The 20,507-nt window shown below is 37.5% G+C and overlaps 1 protein-coding gene across 5 annotated transcripts in view; it reads left to right on the top strand.

The window, feature by feature from the left end:
- CCDC88A (coiled-coil domain containing 88A) overlaps positions 1-20,507 on the top strand; it is a 125,952-nt gene that overhangs the window by 49,008 nt on the left and 56,437 nt on the right. For all 5 annotated transcript variants that reach the window (XM_032652632.1, XM_032652633.1, XM_032652631.1 and 2 more), the window contains exon 8: positions 6,709-6,881. In XM_032652632.1, the coding sequence (XP_032508523.1) occupies positions 6,709-6,881 (173 nt within the window). The remainder of the gene's footprint in view (positions 1-6,708; positions 6,882-20,507) is intronic.

Here is a 20,507-nt window from a genome sequence, read left to right as displayed (position 1 = left end):
TTTTGTAGTTTTATTGCCACATTTTGAGATTGGAAAAATAAGTGTTAATAAAAGGAGAATAACAGGGGTTCTGAATAAAATGTCCCACAAAAGGTCTCATATTTTTGTAGTCAGTATAATGAGATATGATTTTAGAAAAGAGAATTATTATAAACTCCTTTAAGAGAATACTTTGGTTTTTAAAAAGAGTAAAATTGCACCAGATTTTTTGCCTGCACTCTCTGAAAGCAGCTTATAATTTTTAAAGGAGTCTAGACATTACTGCATGTGATGGTGAGTAATATTTTCTTAATAGCAGACCAAAGTACTCTGTCATTCTGGAGAATGTAAAACTTTGATTATTTGCTCCATTTACATGAGAGAGACGATTTGAACTTATTTATAGAGAATTTGATTACTCTTGGGACTAATGAAAGACTACATAGGAGAAATTTCTAAAGATTTTTTTGGAACAAAAAACTTTCACATCACTATAAAATATATTCATTTCTGATGGGAATTTTCAGTTTTTCTTAAAGCATTAAAAGAGAAGAAAATATAGGAAGTAAATATTTTAGAGCAACAACTAAATTTTTTTAAAAATCTAAGAGTGAGACCAAAGGAAGAAAAGAGTGAGTTGCACAACATCCCTAATGTATATCATCCTTACCCTGAGATATTTAGATTACTTTATTTTCAATCTGAACCATATTTTGAACCATATGCTATATAATTTTTTATGTTAGTGTCTTTTTACTGTTTTATCCATTTTCTATAACATTTCTCTATTTGCGTTTCAAGATATTAAAGGTATTTTGAAAAGGTGTCTCCCAGTTTCTTAGGAATTACTTCTAAAAATCTGTACTTTGGTTTCATATGACTGATGGATATGTAAAAGTTGTTTGATCTCACTTACATGAAATTATTAATATGGAGTGAAGAAGGATGTTATTTTGGAGAAATATAAACAAAATACTTGTCATAACATGATTTGTGTCAAAACTAAAAGGAATGTGAAACACTATATAGCGTGATTGTTTGAAAAACCGTTTAAAAATCTGTTATCCTGCCTGATAAAGCATTTTAGTTGAATTTGTTTTTCTAACAAGGAAAAAAATGTTTTCTAAATACCTGAGACAGGAGAATGTAGTCACATTCTCCTGCCTCAGGTATTTTGAAAACAAATTTCTAGCTGGTTTAAACTCACTTCTCTGGGGGAAAAAAACTTCAATTTGGATAAACAGTGGACTAGTTAGAAAAGATAATTAAAAATAATTGTGAAAAATATTAGACACATGTAAATACAGTATGTAAATATAATAATTTGGTATCATTCAATTGGATTGAAACAAGTTCTTATTAACATTTTCCCTTTAACTTTTTTCTGCTTTTTTCTTCCAAAATATTTTATTAATTAATTTTATATAAAAAAACAAAATAGGAGAAAGTTATGTATCACACTGACATATTGAGAGCAATGTTTATGGCTGTGGTTTCTAATTTCTCTACAAAATTAACTAGCCGTGATGGAGTAAAGAGAGAAAGAGTAAATATCATATTCATATTTTTTGGAGCACTTCAAAGTGCAGATAGCTTGGTGCTACTTTTTAAGTGCAGAGAAAGCTTATAATAAAATAGACTTTAAAAATAACAAATAAAAATCTGTACATTAAAGATATTTTTAAGGCCTTTCTGTGTACACAGCACTATGTAGAAAGAAAATTGTGGAGAGAAGAGCCATCCCATCAGGTGTTACAGGTCTGGCCCACTTCAGCTTGCAAGACCATCTCCTCTTTTCCCAAGGGGAAAGTGTCAGTCAGGCTGAAAAGGGCCACAGGTATCATCAGGGAGACATAGCGCTCCTTGTCCGTGCTGTGCTTATCCGCTAGCACCATAGTGAAGGAATAGAATGGGATTCTGCCTGGACTGCAGAGCTAGTGCTGGAGGCATAATCTTTGTTCCTATCCTGCCAGTGAGGGTCGGGAACATGGCCTGCTAGCACAGGATGATGTGTTGAAGATCCAGGTCACACTGTGCTTGCTGTAGCATTTCTTGCTGCAGCCAGTAGAGATTTGGGGCTATGGGTGTGGACACAGTGAGGAGTCTCCTTTTCTCATAAAACTGATCCAGAAGTCATAAGACTGCTGTTCTGATGCCCACATTGATATTCATGGTTACACAGGTGGGCTCCATGCCAGACCAAGCCAGACTGAATTGACAAACTCAGGCAAGGCTACCCTGTGGCTTGTGGCCACCAATGCAGGACAACTTGCAAGTGGCTCCATAACTATTGCTGCTAGACATTTCATGTAACTGTTCCCTGGGACGTTGAATTTTGTCGCAGCATCTGACTCTGACTTAAACTAGAAATTTGCAGATCCCCTTGTTCTCAGCTCTGTCATAGACTATGTACTGTATCTTGTGATCTCCTTCAGGAAAATTTGAGTCTGGTGGGGAGGGCTTTTAGAATAGCATCAGTAGAATGTTGTTTGCTGTGTCTGTTCCCTCGGGTATCTCCCAGGACACTAAGGACTGTCAGCTTATTAGGATCAGAAATGTGTTCTTTCATACTTGGGCACTTGATTCTGGGAGATTCCATATCATCACAGGCTGGTCAGCTGCTCCAGGCTTTGTTGTCCGCTCCCATTTCAGTGTGTATCCTGGCGAGCAGTAGTACTCACACTGGGAGTTGAAGTGGGCATCTAAAGCACTTAAATCCTCTACTTGCTGGCATGGCAAGAATTGGGAGCCGCAGGCTATCCACAGGGGATGCTCCCCCTTGTCAGAAGAGAGAGCCCTTTTTTCTGTTTTTATTGATCTTTTGTAATAATTGTTTCACTTCGATCTAGAAAATATAATTTGGTCACTCTGTTTTTAATTACTCTTCATTTTTTTGTTCTTAATGCTATGAAACAAGAATCTCTTCAGTCCTCTCCCTTTACCAAAAACCAAATATTTATCGTCACTGTTTATGCCAAGCTTTGTGTTATAAGTTTATTGTATACTATCTTAGTAAGTCTGCGCAATAACCCCATTTTATAGATGAAGATTCTCAAGTTCAGAGAAGTTAGGTAACTTGTCCATTCTAACTCCAATGCTTGTGTCCCTAACCTTTATAACACCTTTGCCTAAATCTGTGATTGTGCTGAGCACATCTCTGATTCTTTTCCTTAATGACGAGTTCTATAAGTAGAATTATTGTCACCAGAATTTTTTTAGCATTGTATCTTTTTATGTTCATTCTTCAACATATATTAATAAATACCTGCTTTTTGCAAGATCTTGTGCTAGAGTATGTGGGAGCAACAAACTGACAAACTTTCAAAAAAGAACCAAAGATTGTTACAATCTAATAGGGAAATTATTTTAATAAACGAATTAACTGTAATAAAAATTTGAAAGTGACAAGTACCAAAAAAGACACATATATCTAAAAAAATACTATAGGAATTTAAAGAAGGAAGATATTACTTGCAACCATTAGTGGAATGTCTAGGATAGGAAGAATCAGAGAAGGCTTTAAAAATTAAAGGTATGCCTTAATAACATTTCCTGTCAGATTTTTTGAAAATGTTTGGAGTTCTTGAGCTCAAGAAACTACCACTATTAGAGAAAAGTCAAAATGTCTACATAATCTTTAATGGAAAATATCTGTGGATACTCTTACTTCTCAATACCAGGTTTCTTTCTCTTTAAAAAATATTTTGCAGCCCATAGATCTTTTGTGCTCTGTTTGTTGGCATCTGGAAGTTCTTGATACTTTAATTTCACCACCTGCTAATTTCAAACGTAATATGTGTCTTCAGTACTTTTCTTGAGTTTTCCGTTTTGTGAATCATTCAGTTAAATATTTTTGAGCAGCTCTTTTTGTGCACACTACTATGGTGGATAACATCAGGGATACCAAGGAAGCATAAGAAAGATTGTATCTGGTTTATTAAAAAAGAACATTGTAAATGAAAAATTGTAAGATGGCATAAAATTAAGTTCTAGTTTGTTCATGAAAGAGATATTTAGTTAATACTGTGTGCAGGTGTTATTGTTAAAGACAGGAGATGTTAGAAGGCAAGATTAAAGATAATTGAGACAGTAAGAAAATATACAGATAAAAGTTGATTCTGTGAAATTTGAGCTTGGGCTACTATGGAAATTAGTAACACTGTTCACTGAGTTACTGTCTCTCCCTTCACAGAGACAGGGAAGTTGGGCTGGACATACTGGGTAGATGGACAAGATGAAGTAATGTCAGTGAACAAACCACCCTTCAAAAAGTAGCACTGAAAGAGAAATAGTAGAAGGATAGTAAAGGAAAAATGTGATTTTTTTTTCCTTTAGATAGTAGAAACTTGTATGTCTTTGAAGAACAAGGAGAAAAAACCAATAGGAAGAGAGAAATTGAAAATGTTATAGAAGTAAGGAATATATGTTGGGAATAAGAGATGCATGAAAATGGAGGAGTTTATCACAGGTGGTTTTGTTTCTTTGACAAGTTGGAGAAGGGGTCATTTGTTGGAAGTGATGATAGCAGTTTGTAGTTGGGGGCTTATGTAGAGAAAAGGGAATATATTTACAACAGCCATTGTGGGAAAATTTTGCCAGGAAATCATCAAGATTTTCAATAAAAGAATTGATGGGCATTGGAAAGAGCTTAATTGAAAGTGGATGGCAATTTCTGTAGTAGGGCTGTATATTTTTTTTGGTTTGTTTTGTTTTTTAGAGTTCTTTATCACCTTGGAGCAGAAATAGAAAAACTGATGGTAGGTAAGGAAAATGACATAGTGTTTGAGTCAGACTTGAATTTGAACTCCTGTTATACCTAACCATTAGATGTGTAACTTTGGTTAAGTTATTTAATCTATATGCACCTCGGTTTCCTTATGTCTAAAATAGATGTAAAGCCTCTATTGCCAATTATAGTATTGGTTAAGATCTTGTTGGGAAATCCCCTAGCTAGGGGTTCTATAAATATTAGTTCCCTTCTGTTTTTTCCTCAAAGAGTGAGCCATAGTCAAAGAATGGCATGGTGGGCTTCCCTGGTTGTGCAGTGGTTGAGAGTCCGCCTGCCGATGCAGGGGATGTGGGTTCGTGCCCTGGTCCGGGAAGACCCCACATGCCGTGGAGTGGCTGGGCCCGTGAGCCATGGCCGCTGAGCCTGCATGTCCAGAGCCTGTGCTCTGCAGCGGGAGAGGCCACAGCGGTGAGAAGGCCCGCATACCACACACACACACAAAAAGAATGGCATGGTGGTGTTAAATTAGAAAGTAAGGATGACATTTAACAGCCTAATTGTAGTTCCAGGCTGAGTAGAAACTCTAGGGTAGCCAAGAATAATATATTTGAGTGGGCAAAAAGGGGGAACTGAGTGATTAGAGGTTCAGGCATAGGAATGGTGATATGGCGCAAGAGAGGAATGGTTCTTTAACTGGAGAAGCCTGTATGTATTGGATTGGAAGTGGATGTGGAGTTGTAGAGAGAAAGGGAACTGGGAGGTCATATTCTGAGGTTTATCAGTAGGAATACTGGAATCTGTGAAAGCAGTAGTTGGACAGACCTTGATTTGTGCTCAAATGTATTGCAAGGATAAAGAAATGAATTCTGATGGGTGGTTTAAAAAAAGAAGAAGAAAAGTAATGATTCAATGAGGTCATTGTAAAACTTGGTGATGAGAGACAAAGTGAGGATGGTGATCTCATGTTCCTGAGGTGTAACTCTACCCATTCCATCTGGAGCAGAAGGACAGATGAAATGTCTACCAAAGACAATTTCTGTTTGCCTGGGAAGTTTGGAAGAAAATCTGAGAAAGTGGTTTAGAATAAGAGAATTTTCCAATAAGAGGAAAATTAGGGGAATGGAGGAATATGATTGAGATACATGTAGGTTAAATAGCCCTTAAAGTTCAGATTTAGGATAAATAGAAGATTTGTGTCCCATGGTGGGTCTCTAGAGAAAGGAATAAAGTTAAGCTTTGCGATGGGAAGCAGATTAGAACTAGTATTGTAAGAGAGAGCATAGGATATGGAGTGAAGAGACTGGTCTGGAGTCTTGGCATTGCTATGAACTAGTTGTGAGATCATGGGCAAATCAGTCTCTGTGCCTCAGTTACCTTAGCTGCAGAATTAAGAGGTTGAACTAAACTTCTGAGGTTTTTTTAGGTCCCTCTGAGGTTTCTATTTACAATTCTAGAGCAGTGTTGTCCAATTCTGCAAGAATGGCAAGACTGTAATTCTGCACCGTCCAGTGCGGTAACCACTAGCTACTTGTGGCTGTTGTGCCCTTGAAGTGTGGCTAATGTGACTAAGGAACTGTATTTTTAACTCTTTAACTTTGAGATTAGCCACTTGTGTTACTGGTTACCATGTTGGACAGCACAATTATAGACACATCACTCGAGTTAATTTCTTTACTATGTCAACAAGTCTTTTATGCCTTTCCAACAGTTGCTATCTGTTCTTATTTTACCACAATTTACTTTCTTTTGTTAAAACACTGGGAAGGGAAAGAAGTATTAAGTCTTGTTCTTGTGTTATCTACTAAATAGCTCATCCATCTACTGTTGAATAAAACTTAAAAAAATGACAGCTAAATATGACAAAGTTATTTTTGACCAAAGAATTCTTTTTTGGTGTTGCAGTATAATACTTAGACTTAGTGACTGGTTTTGATGTGTTTGGTTCTCTGATACGTAAAATACTAAAAGTGATTCTGTGATTTATTTCTCTATTTCCTTAGACTATCATTGAACTCTCTGAAGAGCGGGATGGTCTTCATTTTCCACCCCATGCCTCTTCATCTGCACAGTCACCTTGTGGTTCTCCAGGCATGAAGCGAACAGAAAGTCGACAACATCTGTCAGTGGAACTGGCAGATGCTAAGGCCAAGATAAGAAGGCTTAGGCAGGAATTGTAAGTTGTTGCTTTTCAAGGCTTATTGAATTTATATAGTTGCAAAGGTGATCTAAACAATGTTTTTAGGCTTATGGAATATGGACGCGTGGTTCCCAGTTGCTAGGCTATGTCAAAGTTTTTGGTAGTATTTGCCAAAGTGAGAAAAATAAGTAGACTGACATAAGGTTTTATTAATGCTAAATCTTATCAATTTAAAGGATGCCCTTTATTCTGTATCAGTTTAAAGCATGCCCTATTTTTCTAGTGTTAGGATGTCCTTTCTTTCATAAAATAATGTTTTTCCTTGGCAAATTGAGGTCTGCTTAATTTTTTAATTTCTTGAAATCCAAAACACTGGCAACCACTGATACAGATCAATAAGTTCAACTTTTTTTAAATTAATGTTCTAAAAAACTGAATTTTTGGTATACAGTATTACAAAAAAATAATTTTGTGGATCTTCTGCATTGAGTAATTGAAATGCCTGAGTCATGTATCAATACTTAGAAATGGTAAATATTCTGGTTGGTTAGTGCTGATGAAATTAATATCTATTTAACTTTCAAAGATCATTACAGGAAAGTCAGTATAAATGTTACATAGGCATTCCTTGGTAAATCACATGGAAAGAAATAACCAGTCTCTGCTGGAGATTTTCTGTATTGCAGTTTAAAAAGAACAAAGGAATTTTGTATTTTAGGCTTTTTTCTTTCTTTCCTTTTTTTTTTTTTTTGGTTCGTCTTCCTGGAATTTGGGCTTCGGAGTGTAGATTTTAAATTTAAAACCGCAATATAGCAATTAAGTTTATTTACTGATTGTTTAAAGCGGTTAGTTTAAGAAAGTGGTTGAATATGCAAGGTAGAAAAAATGTACAGTCCATAGGGAAATTTGAAAACAAAAAAATACAGCTTTCATTGTGAATGTCTGCATTATTATGTATCTATTGAAGTGAACACGCCCAGGATATTCTATAAACAGCTGCACCATGAAAATTAGGGAAAAGATTGCTGTTATTAGTTTGACTGGCAGTTAATGGATAGCCTAAACAGTGAGCACTAGTTGGTTCCATATAATTTAGCACAATCTTCCCCAGTCTTTAGATAAAGCATGCAATTAGAACTGCAATGATGGCTGTGAATTCATTTAACATTTTGCACTATATTAGAATTTGATTTTAAAATAAAATTTACTTGGGCATAACGTTATTAAAATTCCAAGCAACTTAGAGACATTAGTAAAATTTGGTCTCATACGCTGATTGGAAAATGTAAATGAATAGTTTTAATGAGTAAATAAATATGCCAGATATAGCAAGTATTCCCAGTAACTAGCATTACATCAAATACCATCTCATATCTTCGTTGTTCTTTGAAAATGTGTCCCTTCATAGATTTCTTCTATTAGCATTTGTTTTAAGTGTTTTTGTTGGGATAGATCTTTACTAAAGTGATGAAGTATGGAATCATGGTGGATAAATTTAGTTCAGGTTGCCTTATACCTAATGCAAATAAATAATTGTTATGAGAACATGCAAATTAACTAACACCATACTTGTGGGTGGTACATCATAATATAATTGCTTTGGATTTATTAACATACAGAGTAAAAGTATAATTTGCAATTTGGATAGAACAAGAAGTAATTCCTTATAAATTTCACTTCTAAGCGGCAGTTACCACTATCAAAGGCTTCCTTTAATAATACTGTCTGTCTCCATGGATCCCATGTTTCCAAAGAGTTTTTCTCTCACACAAATTCTTCTTAAAAAACACAGCTTTATTGAGATCTAGTTCATATATCAGGAAATTTATCCTTTTAAAGTGTACGATTCAGTGATTTTTAGTTTATTTAGAATTCTGCAACCATCACATGCTGTCTAATTTCAAGACATTTTCATCACCCCAAAAGGAAACTCCATACCCATCAACAGTCACTCTCCATCCCTCTTTGCCCTTGGCTCCTCAGAACCACTAATACACTTTCTAGTTCTATAGATCTGCCTATTCTGGACATTTCATATAAATGGATTCATATATTATGTGGCCTTTTGTGACTGACTTCTTTCACTTAGCATAATGTTGTCAGGGTTCATCCATGTTGTACCATATAGCAGTACTTCATTCCTTTTTATGGTTGAATAATATTCTCTCACATGGGTATACCACATTTCGGTTACTCATTTATGAGTTGATGGACATTTGGATTGTTTCTACTTTTTGGCTGTTTAAATAATGCTCCTATGAACATTCATGTACACATTTTTGTGTATACATATATTTTCATTTCTCTTGGGTATTTACTGAGAAGTGGAAATGCTGGGTCATATAGTAGCTCTATGTTTAACCTTTTGAGGAACTGTCGAACTATTTGGCTGCACCATTTTACATCCCCACCAGCAATGTATGAGGGCTGCAGCATCTTGATATCCTCACCAATACCTGTTATTATACACCTTTTTGATTATAGCCATCCTAGTGGGTGTGGAGTGATACCTCATTGTGGTTTGACTTCCAGTTCCCTGATGACTAATAATGTCGAGTATCTTTTCTTAATAAATTTATTTATTTATTTTTGGCTACATTGGATCTTTGTTGCTGACCACAGGCTTTCTCTAGTTGCAGTGAGCGGGGGCTACTCTTTGTTACAGTGTGGGGTCTTCTCATTGCGGTGGCTTCTTTTGTTGCGGAGCATGGGCTCCAGGCGCGCAGACTTCAGTAGTTGTGGCATGTGGGCTCAGTAGTTGTGGATCGCGGGCTCTAGAGCACAAGCTCAGTAGTTGTGACGCACGGGCTTAGTTGCTCTGCGGCATATCGGTTCTTCCTGGGCCAGGGCTCGAACCCTTGTCCCCTGCATTGGCAGGTGGATTCTTTTTTTTTTTTTTTGCGGCACGCGGGCCTCTCGCTGCTGTGGCCTCTCCCGTTGCGGAGCACAGGCTCCGGACGCGCAGGCTCAGCAGCCATGGCTAAGGGTCCCAGCCACTCCGCGGCATGTGGGATCTTCCTGGACCGGGGCACGAACCCACATACCCTGCATCAGCAGACGGACTCTCAACCACTGCGCCACCAGGGAAGCTCAGCAGGTGGATTCTTAACCCCTGCGCCACCAGGGAAGTCCTGTTGAGTGTCTTTTCATGTGCTTATTTGCCACTTGTATATCTTCTTTGGAAAAATGTTTATTCAGATCCTTTGTCCATTTTTAAATTGAGTTCCTAGGTAAACTTTAAAAAGAAAGTAAAATTGAAAGCATTGAAATTTTTTTTTAATAATTTGAGGGTTTTTAAAAAATTTTTATTTATTTTATTTATTTATCTTTGGCTGTGTTGGGTCTTCCTTGCTGTGTGTGGGCTTTCTCTAGTTGGGGCGAGCGAGGGCTACTCTTCGTTGTGGTGCACGGGCTACTCATCGTGGTGGCTTTTCTTGTTGTGGAGCAAGGGCTCTAGGCACATGGGCTTCAGTTGTGGCACATGAGCTCAGTAGTTGTGGCTCACTGGCTCTAGAGCAGAGGCTCAGTTGTTGTGACGCAAGGGCTTAATTGCTCCGCGGCATCTGGGATCTTCCTGGACCAGGGATCGAACTCATATCCCCTACATTGGCAGGTGGATTCTCAACCACTGTGCCACCAGGGAAGCCCAAAGGATTGGAATATTCCTCAAAAAGTTAACTATAGAATTTTTATATGACCCAGCAATTCCACACCTAGGTATATCCCACTAAAATTGAAAACGGACACTCAAACAGATACTGGTATGCCAATGTTCATTGTAGCATTACTCCCAGTAGACAAAAGGTGGAAACAATCCAAATGGCCATGAACAGATGGATAGACAAAATGTGCTTTAGGCACAATGGAATATTATTCAGCCATAAAAGATGAAATTTTGTTAGCTGCTACAACATGGATGAGCCATAGAAACAACTTGCTAAGTGAAATAAGCCAGGTACAAAGGACAAATATTGAATAATTCCACTTAAATGAAATATCTTTAATAGGCATATTGAGAGAGACAGAAAGTAGATTAGAGAGTTACTGCTTAATGAGTATAGAATTTCGCTTTGGGGTGATGAAAAAGTTTTGGGGATACATAGTCGTGATAGTTTAACAACACTGTAAATGTAACTAATGCTGCTGAACTGTACACTTAAAATTGCAATATTATGTTATATATATGTTACCACAATAAAAAATTTGTTTTTAATTTTTAAAAAAGCATTTAACAACCTGTAAAGAAATATTTGTAAGAAATATCTTATAAAGCACAAAATGTAATAGCTTTTCATCAGAAGAAATTTTAATGGTACAGTCATAAGAAAATAAAATTAGCCTTTCCTAGTATTCAGATAAATTCAAATTAGAACAATAACATGGCATTTTTCAGTTGTTTAATTGTTTCACATATAGGCTCTTTTATCCTCTGCTAGTTGCATTTTAAATTTGTAATGAACTTTCTGCAGGGCAGTTTGACAGTATATACCAAGGACCTTTAAACATGTAATGTACTTTTAGAAATCTGTCCTGGGGACTTCCCTGGTGGCGCAGTGGATAAGAATCCACCTGCCAGGGCTTCCCTAGTGGCGCAGGGGTTGAGAGTCCGCTTGCCAATGCAGGGGACACAGGTTCGTGCCCCGGTCCGGGAAGATCCCACATGCCGTGGAACGGCTGCGCCTGTGAGCCATGGCCACTGAGCCTGCGCGTCCGGAGCCTGTGCTCCACAACGGGAGAGGCCACAACAGTGAGAGGCCCGCGTACCGCAAAAAAAAAGAATCCACCTGCCAATGCAGGGGACACGGGTTTGACCCCTGGTCTGGGAAGATCCCACATGCCGCAGAGCACCTAAGCCCCTGTGCCACAACTACTGAGCCTGCGCTCTAGAAACCACGTTCCACAACTACTGAAGCCTGCGCGCCTAGAGCCCGTGCTCCACAGCAAGAGAAGCCACCGCAAGGAGAAACCCGCGCACTGCAACGAAGAGTAGCCCCCGCTCGCCACAACTAGAGAAAGCCCTCACGCAGCAACGAAAACCGAGCAGCCAAAAATAAATTAAAAATTAAATCTTTAAAAAAACAAAACAAATCTGTCCTGAAATATACAGGGCTTTATGTGTAATGATTTTATTTGCCAAAACATTGTTCATTACAGTGAAAATTGGGATCCACTTAAATAAATAAATTATGGTTCCTCTCTTAATGGGAATATTTCTCCATTCAAAATTAGGGTTTTTTAAAAAATGTAAGCAGATGCATGTATCTTTTCGAATTAGTGTTTTGTTGCTTTTTTTTCCAGATATATACCCAGGAGTGGAATTGCTGGGTCATATGGTAGTTCTATTTTTAGTTTTTTGAGAAACCCCCATAGTGTTCTCCACAGTGGCTGCACCAATTTACATTCCCACGGGTACCCTTTTCTCCACATCCTTGGCAACATTTGTTGTTTGTGTTCGTTTTGATGGTAGCTGTTCTGACAGGTGTAAGGCGGTATTTCATTGTGGTTTTATTTGCATTTCCCTGATTATTAGTGATGTTGAGCATCCTTTATTGTGTCTGTTGGCCATCTGCATATCCTCTTTGGAAAAATGTCTATTCAGGTCTTCTGCCCATTTTTTAATTGGGGTGTTTGCTTTTTTGATGTTGAGTTGTATGAACTGTTTATATATTTTGGATATTAACCCCTTATCAGTCATATCATTTACAAAATTTTCTCCATTCATTCAATGAAGTTGTCTTTTTTGGTTTTTTTGTTTAGTTTTGTTTTTTAATTAATTAATTAATTTATTTATTAATAAACAGGCTTTCTCTAGTTGTGGCAAGTGGGAGCTACTCCTCGTTGTGGTACGGTAGCTTCTCTTGTTGCAGAGCACGGGATGTAGGCATGTGGGCTTCAGAAGTTGCGGCTCGTGGGCTCTAGAACCCAGGCTCAGTAGTTGTGGCGCACGGGCTTAGTTGCTCCGTGGCAAGTGGGATCTTTCTGGACCAGGGCTCAAACCCGTGTACCCTGCATTGGCAGGCAGATTCCTAGCCACTTTGCCACAAGGGAAGTCCCTGTCTTTTTGTTTTTGCTGTGCAAAAAGGTTTTAAGTTTAATTAGGTCCCATTTTTTAATTTTTGCTGTTATTTCAAAGAATGTTCTGCCTATGTTTTCTTCTAGGAGTTTTATGGTTTCTGGTTTTGCATTTAGGTCTTAATCCACTTTGAGTTTATTTTTGTGTATGGTGTTAGAAAATGTTCTAATTTCATTATTTTACATGTAGCTCTCCAGTTTTCCCAGCATAACTTACTAAAGAGACTGTCTTTCTCCATTGTATATTCTTGCCTCCTTTGTTGTAGATTAATTAACCATAAATGCGTGGGTTTATTTCTGGGCTTCCTATTCTGTTCCATTGATCTATTGTCTGTTTTTGTGCCAGTGTCATACTGTTTTAATTACGGGAGCTTTGTAGTGTAGCCTGAAGTGAGGACACGTGATTCCTCCATCTCTGTTCTTCTTTCTCACGACTCTTTTGGCTATTTGGGTCTTTTTGTGTTTCCATACAATTTTTAAGATTATTTAATCTAGTTCTGCGAAAAATGCCATTGGTATTTTGATAGGGTTTGCATTGAATCTGTAGATTGCCTTGGTTAGTATGGCCATTTTAACAGTATGAATTCTTCCAGTCCGAGAACACAGTGTATCTTTCCTTCTGTTTGTGTTGTTCAGTTTCTTTCATCAGTGTCTTATACTTTTCTGAGTACGGGTCCTTTACCTCCTTTGGTAGGTTTATTCCTAGATATCTTATTCTTTTTGATGTGATGGTAAATGGGATTGTTTCCTTAATTTCTCTTTCAAATAGTTTAATGTTAGTGTGTAGAAATTCAACAGGTTTCTGTATATTAATTTAGTATCCTGCAACTTTACTGAATTCGTTGGTGAGCTCTAGTAGTTTCTGGTTACATCTTTAGGATTTCCTATCTGTGTTGCCGAACTTAGGTTCAGCTGCTCACTGTTTGAAGGCCAGTACTTGAGAGAAAAGTATTGGTTGGAAAAGAAAGGTTGCTTTATTCAGGAGGCTAGCAACCTGGGGAGAAGGTAGACTTGTGTCCAAAAACCAACTCTGAAGATTCTGCTTGACCATGAAAGTTTTTAAAAGGAGAATAATTTTGGAGGTGATCAGAGTCTTGTTATCTTCTCCTGTGTGCACACTTTGTTCTGATTGGTTGGTGGTGAGGTAACAGGGTGGTATTCCAAGAATCTTCTGCTCAGCCTGAAGTGACCATCCTCCACCTGGGTGGGGGCCTTAGTTCCTGTAGAAGAACTCAAAGGTATTGTTATGTATATTCCTTGAGGAGGCATCAGGACCCTGCTTTATTGCTGCACAGCTGTTTCTTGACTATTCCTCCTTTGTTTCTACATTCCCTTCCTTCCCTGATTAGCAACTGTTTGAATCTGCCCTTTGGAACTCAGGGAATGTCAGGAGGCTGAATGAAGCCTATTTCCTACAAACAAGAAACAAGGGACACGAAAAGGACTTGCACCTGGGAGGGTCCCACAGGGTCCTGCTCACTTTCATCCATAGTGTCATGTCATCTCCCAATAGTGAGGGTTTTCATTCTTCCTTGCCAATTTGGATTCCTTTTATTTCTTTTTCTTATCTGCTGTGGCTAGGACTTCAATACTATGTTGAATAAAAGTGGTGAGAGTGGACATCCTTGTCTTACTATTGATCTTCATGGAAATGCTTTCAGCTTATCACCACTGAGTATGATTTTAGCTGTGGGTTTGTCATATATAGCCTTTATTATATTGCGGTATGGTCCCTCTATGCCCACTTTCTGCAGAGTTTTTATTCAAAATGGGTGTTGAGTTTCGTCAAAAGCTTTTTCTGCATCTATCAAGATGATCATATGGTTTTTCTTCTTCAGTTTGTTAATGTAGTGTTCAAAAAGATACATGCACCCCAGTGTTCATAGTAGCATTATTTACACTTGCCAAGACATGGTAGCAACCTAAGTGTCCATCAACAGATGAATGGATTAAGAATATGTGGTATAAACACAAGAGAAAGAAAAGACCTACAATAACAAACCCTAAACAATTAAGAAAATGGGAATAGGAACATACATATCGATAATTACCTTAAATGTAAATGGATTAAATGCTCCAACCAAAAGACATAGACTGGCTGAATGGATACAAAAACAAGACCCGTATATATGCTGTCTACAAGAGACCCACTTCAGACCTAGGGACACATACAGACTGAAAGTGAGGGGATGGAAAAAGATATTCCATGCAAATGGAAATCAAAAGAAAGCTGCAGTAGCAATTCTCATATCAGACAAAATAGACTTTAAAACAAAGACTGTTGCAAGAGAAAAAGAAGGACACTACATAATGATCAAGGGATCAATCTAAGAAGAAGATATAACAATTGTAAATATTTATGCACCCAACATAGGAGCACCTCAGTACATAAGGCAAATACTAACGGCCATAAAAAGGAAAATCGACAGTAACACAATAATAGTAGGGACTTTAACACCCCACTTTCACCAATGGACAGATCATCCAAAATAAAAATAAATAAGGAAACACAAGCTTTAAATGATACATTAAAGAAGATGGACTTAATTGATATTTACAGGACATTCCATCCGAAAACAACAGAATACACTTTCTTCTCAAGTGCTCATGGAACATCCTCCAGGATAGATCATGTCTTGGGTCACAAATCAAGCCTTGGTAAATTTAAGAAAATTGAAATCGTATCAGGTATCTTGTCTGACCACAGTGCTATGAGACTAGATATCAATTACAGGAAAAAGTCTGTAAAAAAAACAAACACATGGAAGCTAAACAATACACTACTTAATAACGAAGTGATCACTGAAGAAATCAAAGAGGAAATAAAAAAATACCTAGAAACAAATGATGATGAAAACACGAAGACACAAAACCTATGGGATGCAGTAAAAGCAGTTCTAAGAGGGAAGTTCATAGCAATACAGTCCTACCTTAAGACACGAGAAACATCTCAAATAAACAACCTAACCTTACACCTAAAGCAATTAGAGAAAGAAGAAAAAAAAAAACCCAAAGTTAGAAGGAAAGAAATCATAAAGATTAGATCTGAAATAAATGAAAAAGAAATGAAGGAAACGATAGCAAAGATCAATAAAACTAAAAGTTGGTTCTTTGAGAAGATAAACAAAATTGATAAACCATTAGCCAGACTCATAAAGAAAAAAAGGGAGAAGACTCAAATCAAGAGAATTAGAAATGAAAAAGAAGTAACAACTGACACTGCAGAAATACAAAGGATCATGAGAGATAACTGCAAGCAACTATATGCCAATAAAATGGACAACCTGGAAGAAATGGACAAATTCTTAGAAATGCACAAACTTCCAAGACTGAACCAGGAAGAAATAGAAAATATGAACAGACCAATCACAAGCACTGAAATTGAAACTGTGGTTAAAAATCTTCCAACAAACAAAAGCCCAGCACCAGAGGGCTTCACAGGCATACTCTATCAAACATTTAGAGAAGAGCTAACACCTATCCTTCTCAAACTCTTCCAAAATATAGCAGAGGGAGGAACACTCCCAAACTCATTCTACAAGGCCACCATCACCCTGATACCAAAACCAGACAAAGATGTCACAAAGAAAGAAAATTACAGGTCAATATCACTGATGAACATAGATGCAAAAATCCTCAACAAAATACTAGCAAAAATCGAACAGCACATTAAAAGAATCATACACCATGATCAAGTGGGGTTTACCCCAGGAATGCAAAGATTCTTCAATATACGCAAATCAATCAATGTGATACACCATATTAACAAACTGAAGAAGAAAAACCATATGATCATCTCAATAGATGCAGAAAAAGCTTTCAACAAAATTCAACACCCATTTATGATAAAAACCCTCCAGAAAGTAGACATAGAGGGAACTTACCTGAACATAATAAAGGACATATGTGACAAACCCACAGCCAACATCGTTCTCAATGGTGAAAAACTGAAACCATTTCCACTAAGATTAGGAGCAAGACACGGTTGCCCACTCTCACCACTCTTATTCAACATAGATTGGGAAGTTTTAGCCACAGCAGTTAGAGAAGAAAAAGAAATAAAAGGAATACAAATCGGAAAAGAAGAAGTAAGGCTGTCACTGTTTGCAGATGACATGATACTACACATAGAGAATCCTAAAGGTGCTAACAGAAAAGTACTAGAGTTCATCAATGAATTTGGTAAAGTAGAAGGATACAAAATTAATGCACAGAAATCTCTTGCATTCCTATACACTAATGATGAAAAATCTGAAAATGCAATTAAGAAAACACTCCCTTTTACCCTTGGAACAAAAAGAATAAAATATCTAGGAATAAACCTACCTAAGGAGACAAAAGACATGTATGCAGAAAACTATAAGACACTGATGAAAGAAATTAAAGATTATACAAACAGAGGGACAGATATACCATGTTCGTGGATTGGAAGAATCAACATTGTGAAAATGACTATACTACCCAAAGCAATCTACAGATTCAGTGCAATCCCTATCAAACTACCAATGGCATTTTTCACAGAACTAGAACAAAAAATTTCACAGTTTGTATGGAAACACAAAAGACCCCGAATAGCCAAAGCAATCTTGAGAAAGAAAAGCAGAGCTGGAGGAATCAGTCTCCCAGACTTCAGAGTATACTACAATGCTGCAGTAATCAAGACAGTATGGTACTGGCACAAAAACAGAAATATAGGTCAATGGGACAGGATAGAAATCCCAGAGATAAACCCACGCATATATGGTCACCTTATCTTTCATAAAGGAGGCAAGAATATACAGTGGAGAAAAGACAGCCTCTTCAATAAGTGGTGCTGGGAAAACTGGACAGCTACATGTAAAAGAATGTAATTAGAACACTCCCTAACACCATACACAAAAATAAACTCAGAATGGATTAAAGACCTAAATGTAAGGCCAGACACTATCAAACTCTTAGAGGAAAGCATAGGAGAACATTCTATGACATAAATCACAGCAAGATCCTTTCTGACCCACCTCCTAGAGAAATGGAAATAAAAACAAAAATAAACTAATGACCTAATGAAACTCAAAAGCTTTTGCACAGCAAAGGAAACCATAAACAAGACGAAAAGACAAACCTCACAATGGGAGAAAATATTTACAAATGAAGCAACTGACAGAGGATTAATCTCCAAAATTTACAAGCAGTTTATGCAGCTCAATATCACAAAAACAAACAACCCAGTCCACAAATGGGCAGAAGGCCTAAATAGACATTTCTCCAAAGAAGATGTACAGATTGTCAACAAACACGTGAAAGAATGCTGAACATCATTAATCATTAGAGAAATGCAAATCAAAGCCACAATGAGATGTCATCTCACACCGGTCAGAATGGCCATCCTCAAAAAATCTACAAACAATATATGCTGGAGAGGGTGTGGAGAAAAGGGAACCCTCTTGCACTGTTGGTGGGAATGTAAATTGATACAGCCACTGTGGAGAACAGTATGGAAGTTCCTTAAAAAACTAAAAATAGAACTACCATATGACCCAGCAATCCCACTACTGGGCATATACCCTGAGAAAACCGTAATTCAAAAAGAAGATTCATGTACCACAATGTTCATTGTAGCTCTGTTTATAATAGCCAGGACATGGAAGCAACCTAAGTGTCCATCAACAGATGAATGGATAAAGAAGATGTGGCACATATATACAATGGAATATTTCTCAGCCATATAAAGAAACGAAATTGAGTCATTTGTAGTGAGGTGGATGGACCTAGAGTCTGTCATACAGAGTGAAGTAAGTCAGAAAGAGAAAAACAAATACTGTATGCTAATACATATATATGGAATCTCCAAACCAAAAAAAAAGTGGTCATGAACCTAGGGGCAAGACTGGAATAAAGACGCATACCTACTAGAGAATGGACTTGAGGATATGGGGAGGGGGAGGGTAAGCTGGGACAAAGTGAGAGAGTGGCATGAACATATATACACTACCAAATGTAAAATAGATAGCTAGTGGGAAGCAGCTGCATAGCTCAGGGAGATTAGCTCAGTGCTTTGTGAGCACCTAGAGGGGTGGGATAGGGAGGGTGGGAGGGAGGGAGACACAAGAGGGAGGAGATATGGGGATATATGTATATGTATAACTGATTCACTTTGTTATAAAGCAGAAACTAACACCACTGTAAAGCAGTTATACTCCAATAAAGATGTTTAAAAAAAGAACATGCGGTATGTATACATAGAATGGAGTGCTACGCAGCCATAAAAAATGAAATGTTGCCATTTAAAACAACATGGATGGACTTGGAGGGTATTATGCTAAGTGAAATAAGTCAGACAGAGAAAGACAAATACTGTGTGATGTCACTTATATGTGGAATCTAAAAAATAAAACAAACTAATGAATGTAACAAGAAAGAAACAGACTCATAGATATAGGGAACAAACCAGTGGTTACCAATTGGTAGAGAGGGAAGCGGGAGGGGCAGTATAAGAGTAGGGGATTAAGAGGTACAACTTATGTATAAAGTAAGCTACAGGATATATTGTGTACAGCACAGGGAATATAGCCAATATTTTATGGAGTATAACTTTTAAAAATTTTGAATCACTGTAGTGTATATCCATAACTTACGTAACATTGTATGTCAAGTATACTTCAATAAAAAATTTTTCTGGTGAAAAAAAATTTTAAACCTAAGCAGGTATAAGATGTTAGAAACAGATTGTTTTACATAATGAACATTTACTTTTTATTATTTAAGAACAGAAGATGGACAAGTAGAGATAGTGAGTGGAGACTTAACTTTGAGAAGCTTGGCTCTGGAGGGGAGATAGAAAATGGGAGTTAGAAGTAAAGCAATTTAAAAAGAAAAAAGTGTGTAGTAGGAGAAATACAAAGATGTCTGGACTACAGGGAAGAAACCAATAGAGATAAAGATTTTAGCAGGGGGATTTTTGCAGAAACTAACTCCTGTAGCTGTAATACGTTTCCGGTCAAAAATGTATTAGGTATCTGTGGCAGTGTATCATTTTCTTTAGGTCGTTGTAAATGTTGAAAATAGTTTGGGGCTTCCCTGGTGGCGCAGTGGTTAAGAATCTGCCTGCCAATTCAGGAGACACGGGTTCTAGCCCTGGTGCAGGAAGATCCCACATGCCACGGAGCAACTAAGCCCGCAAGCCACAACTACTGAGCCTGCGCTCTAGAGCCCCCCGAGCCACAACTACTGAAACCTGCGCGCGTAGAGCCTGTGCTCCGTAACAAGAGAAGCCACAGCAATGAGAAGCCCACACACCACAACAAAGAGAACCCCCGCTCGCCACAGCTAGAGAAAGCCCGCGCGCAGCAACTAAGACCCAACACAGCCAAAAATAAATAAATAAATTTATTAAAAAAAATAGTTTGGAGACTGTTAGAAGTCTCAGACCCAGATAATATTGCCTTTCATAAAAACTCTTCCAGCTTATTTGTCTTTGACTAGGCAGAGAGGGAGAAAGAGCTAAAGGAGAGTGAGAATTGGGGGATGGCAGAACAGATGAAGAGAGAGAAGCTACCTTATGAACTATGAGGACATTAGTCACTGAGGTTCTTAGCCTTTGGAGAACTTTAA

Source organism: Phocoena sinus, chromosome 13 (assembly GCF_008692025.1).
Source record: "Phocoena sinus isolate mPhoSin1 chromosome 13, mPhoSin1.pri, whole genome shotgun sequence".
NCBI classification, from domain to species: Eukaryota; Metazoa; Chordata; class Mammalia; order Artiodactyla; family Phocoenidae; genus Phocoena; species Phocoena sinus.
The sequence above is the reverse complement of the archived record's forward strand: the minus strand, read 5'-3'. Positions and strand labels throughout refer to the sequence as shown.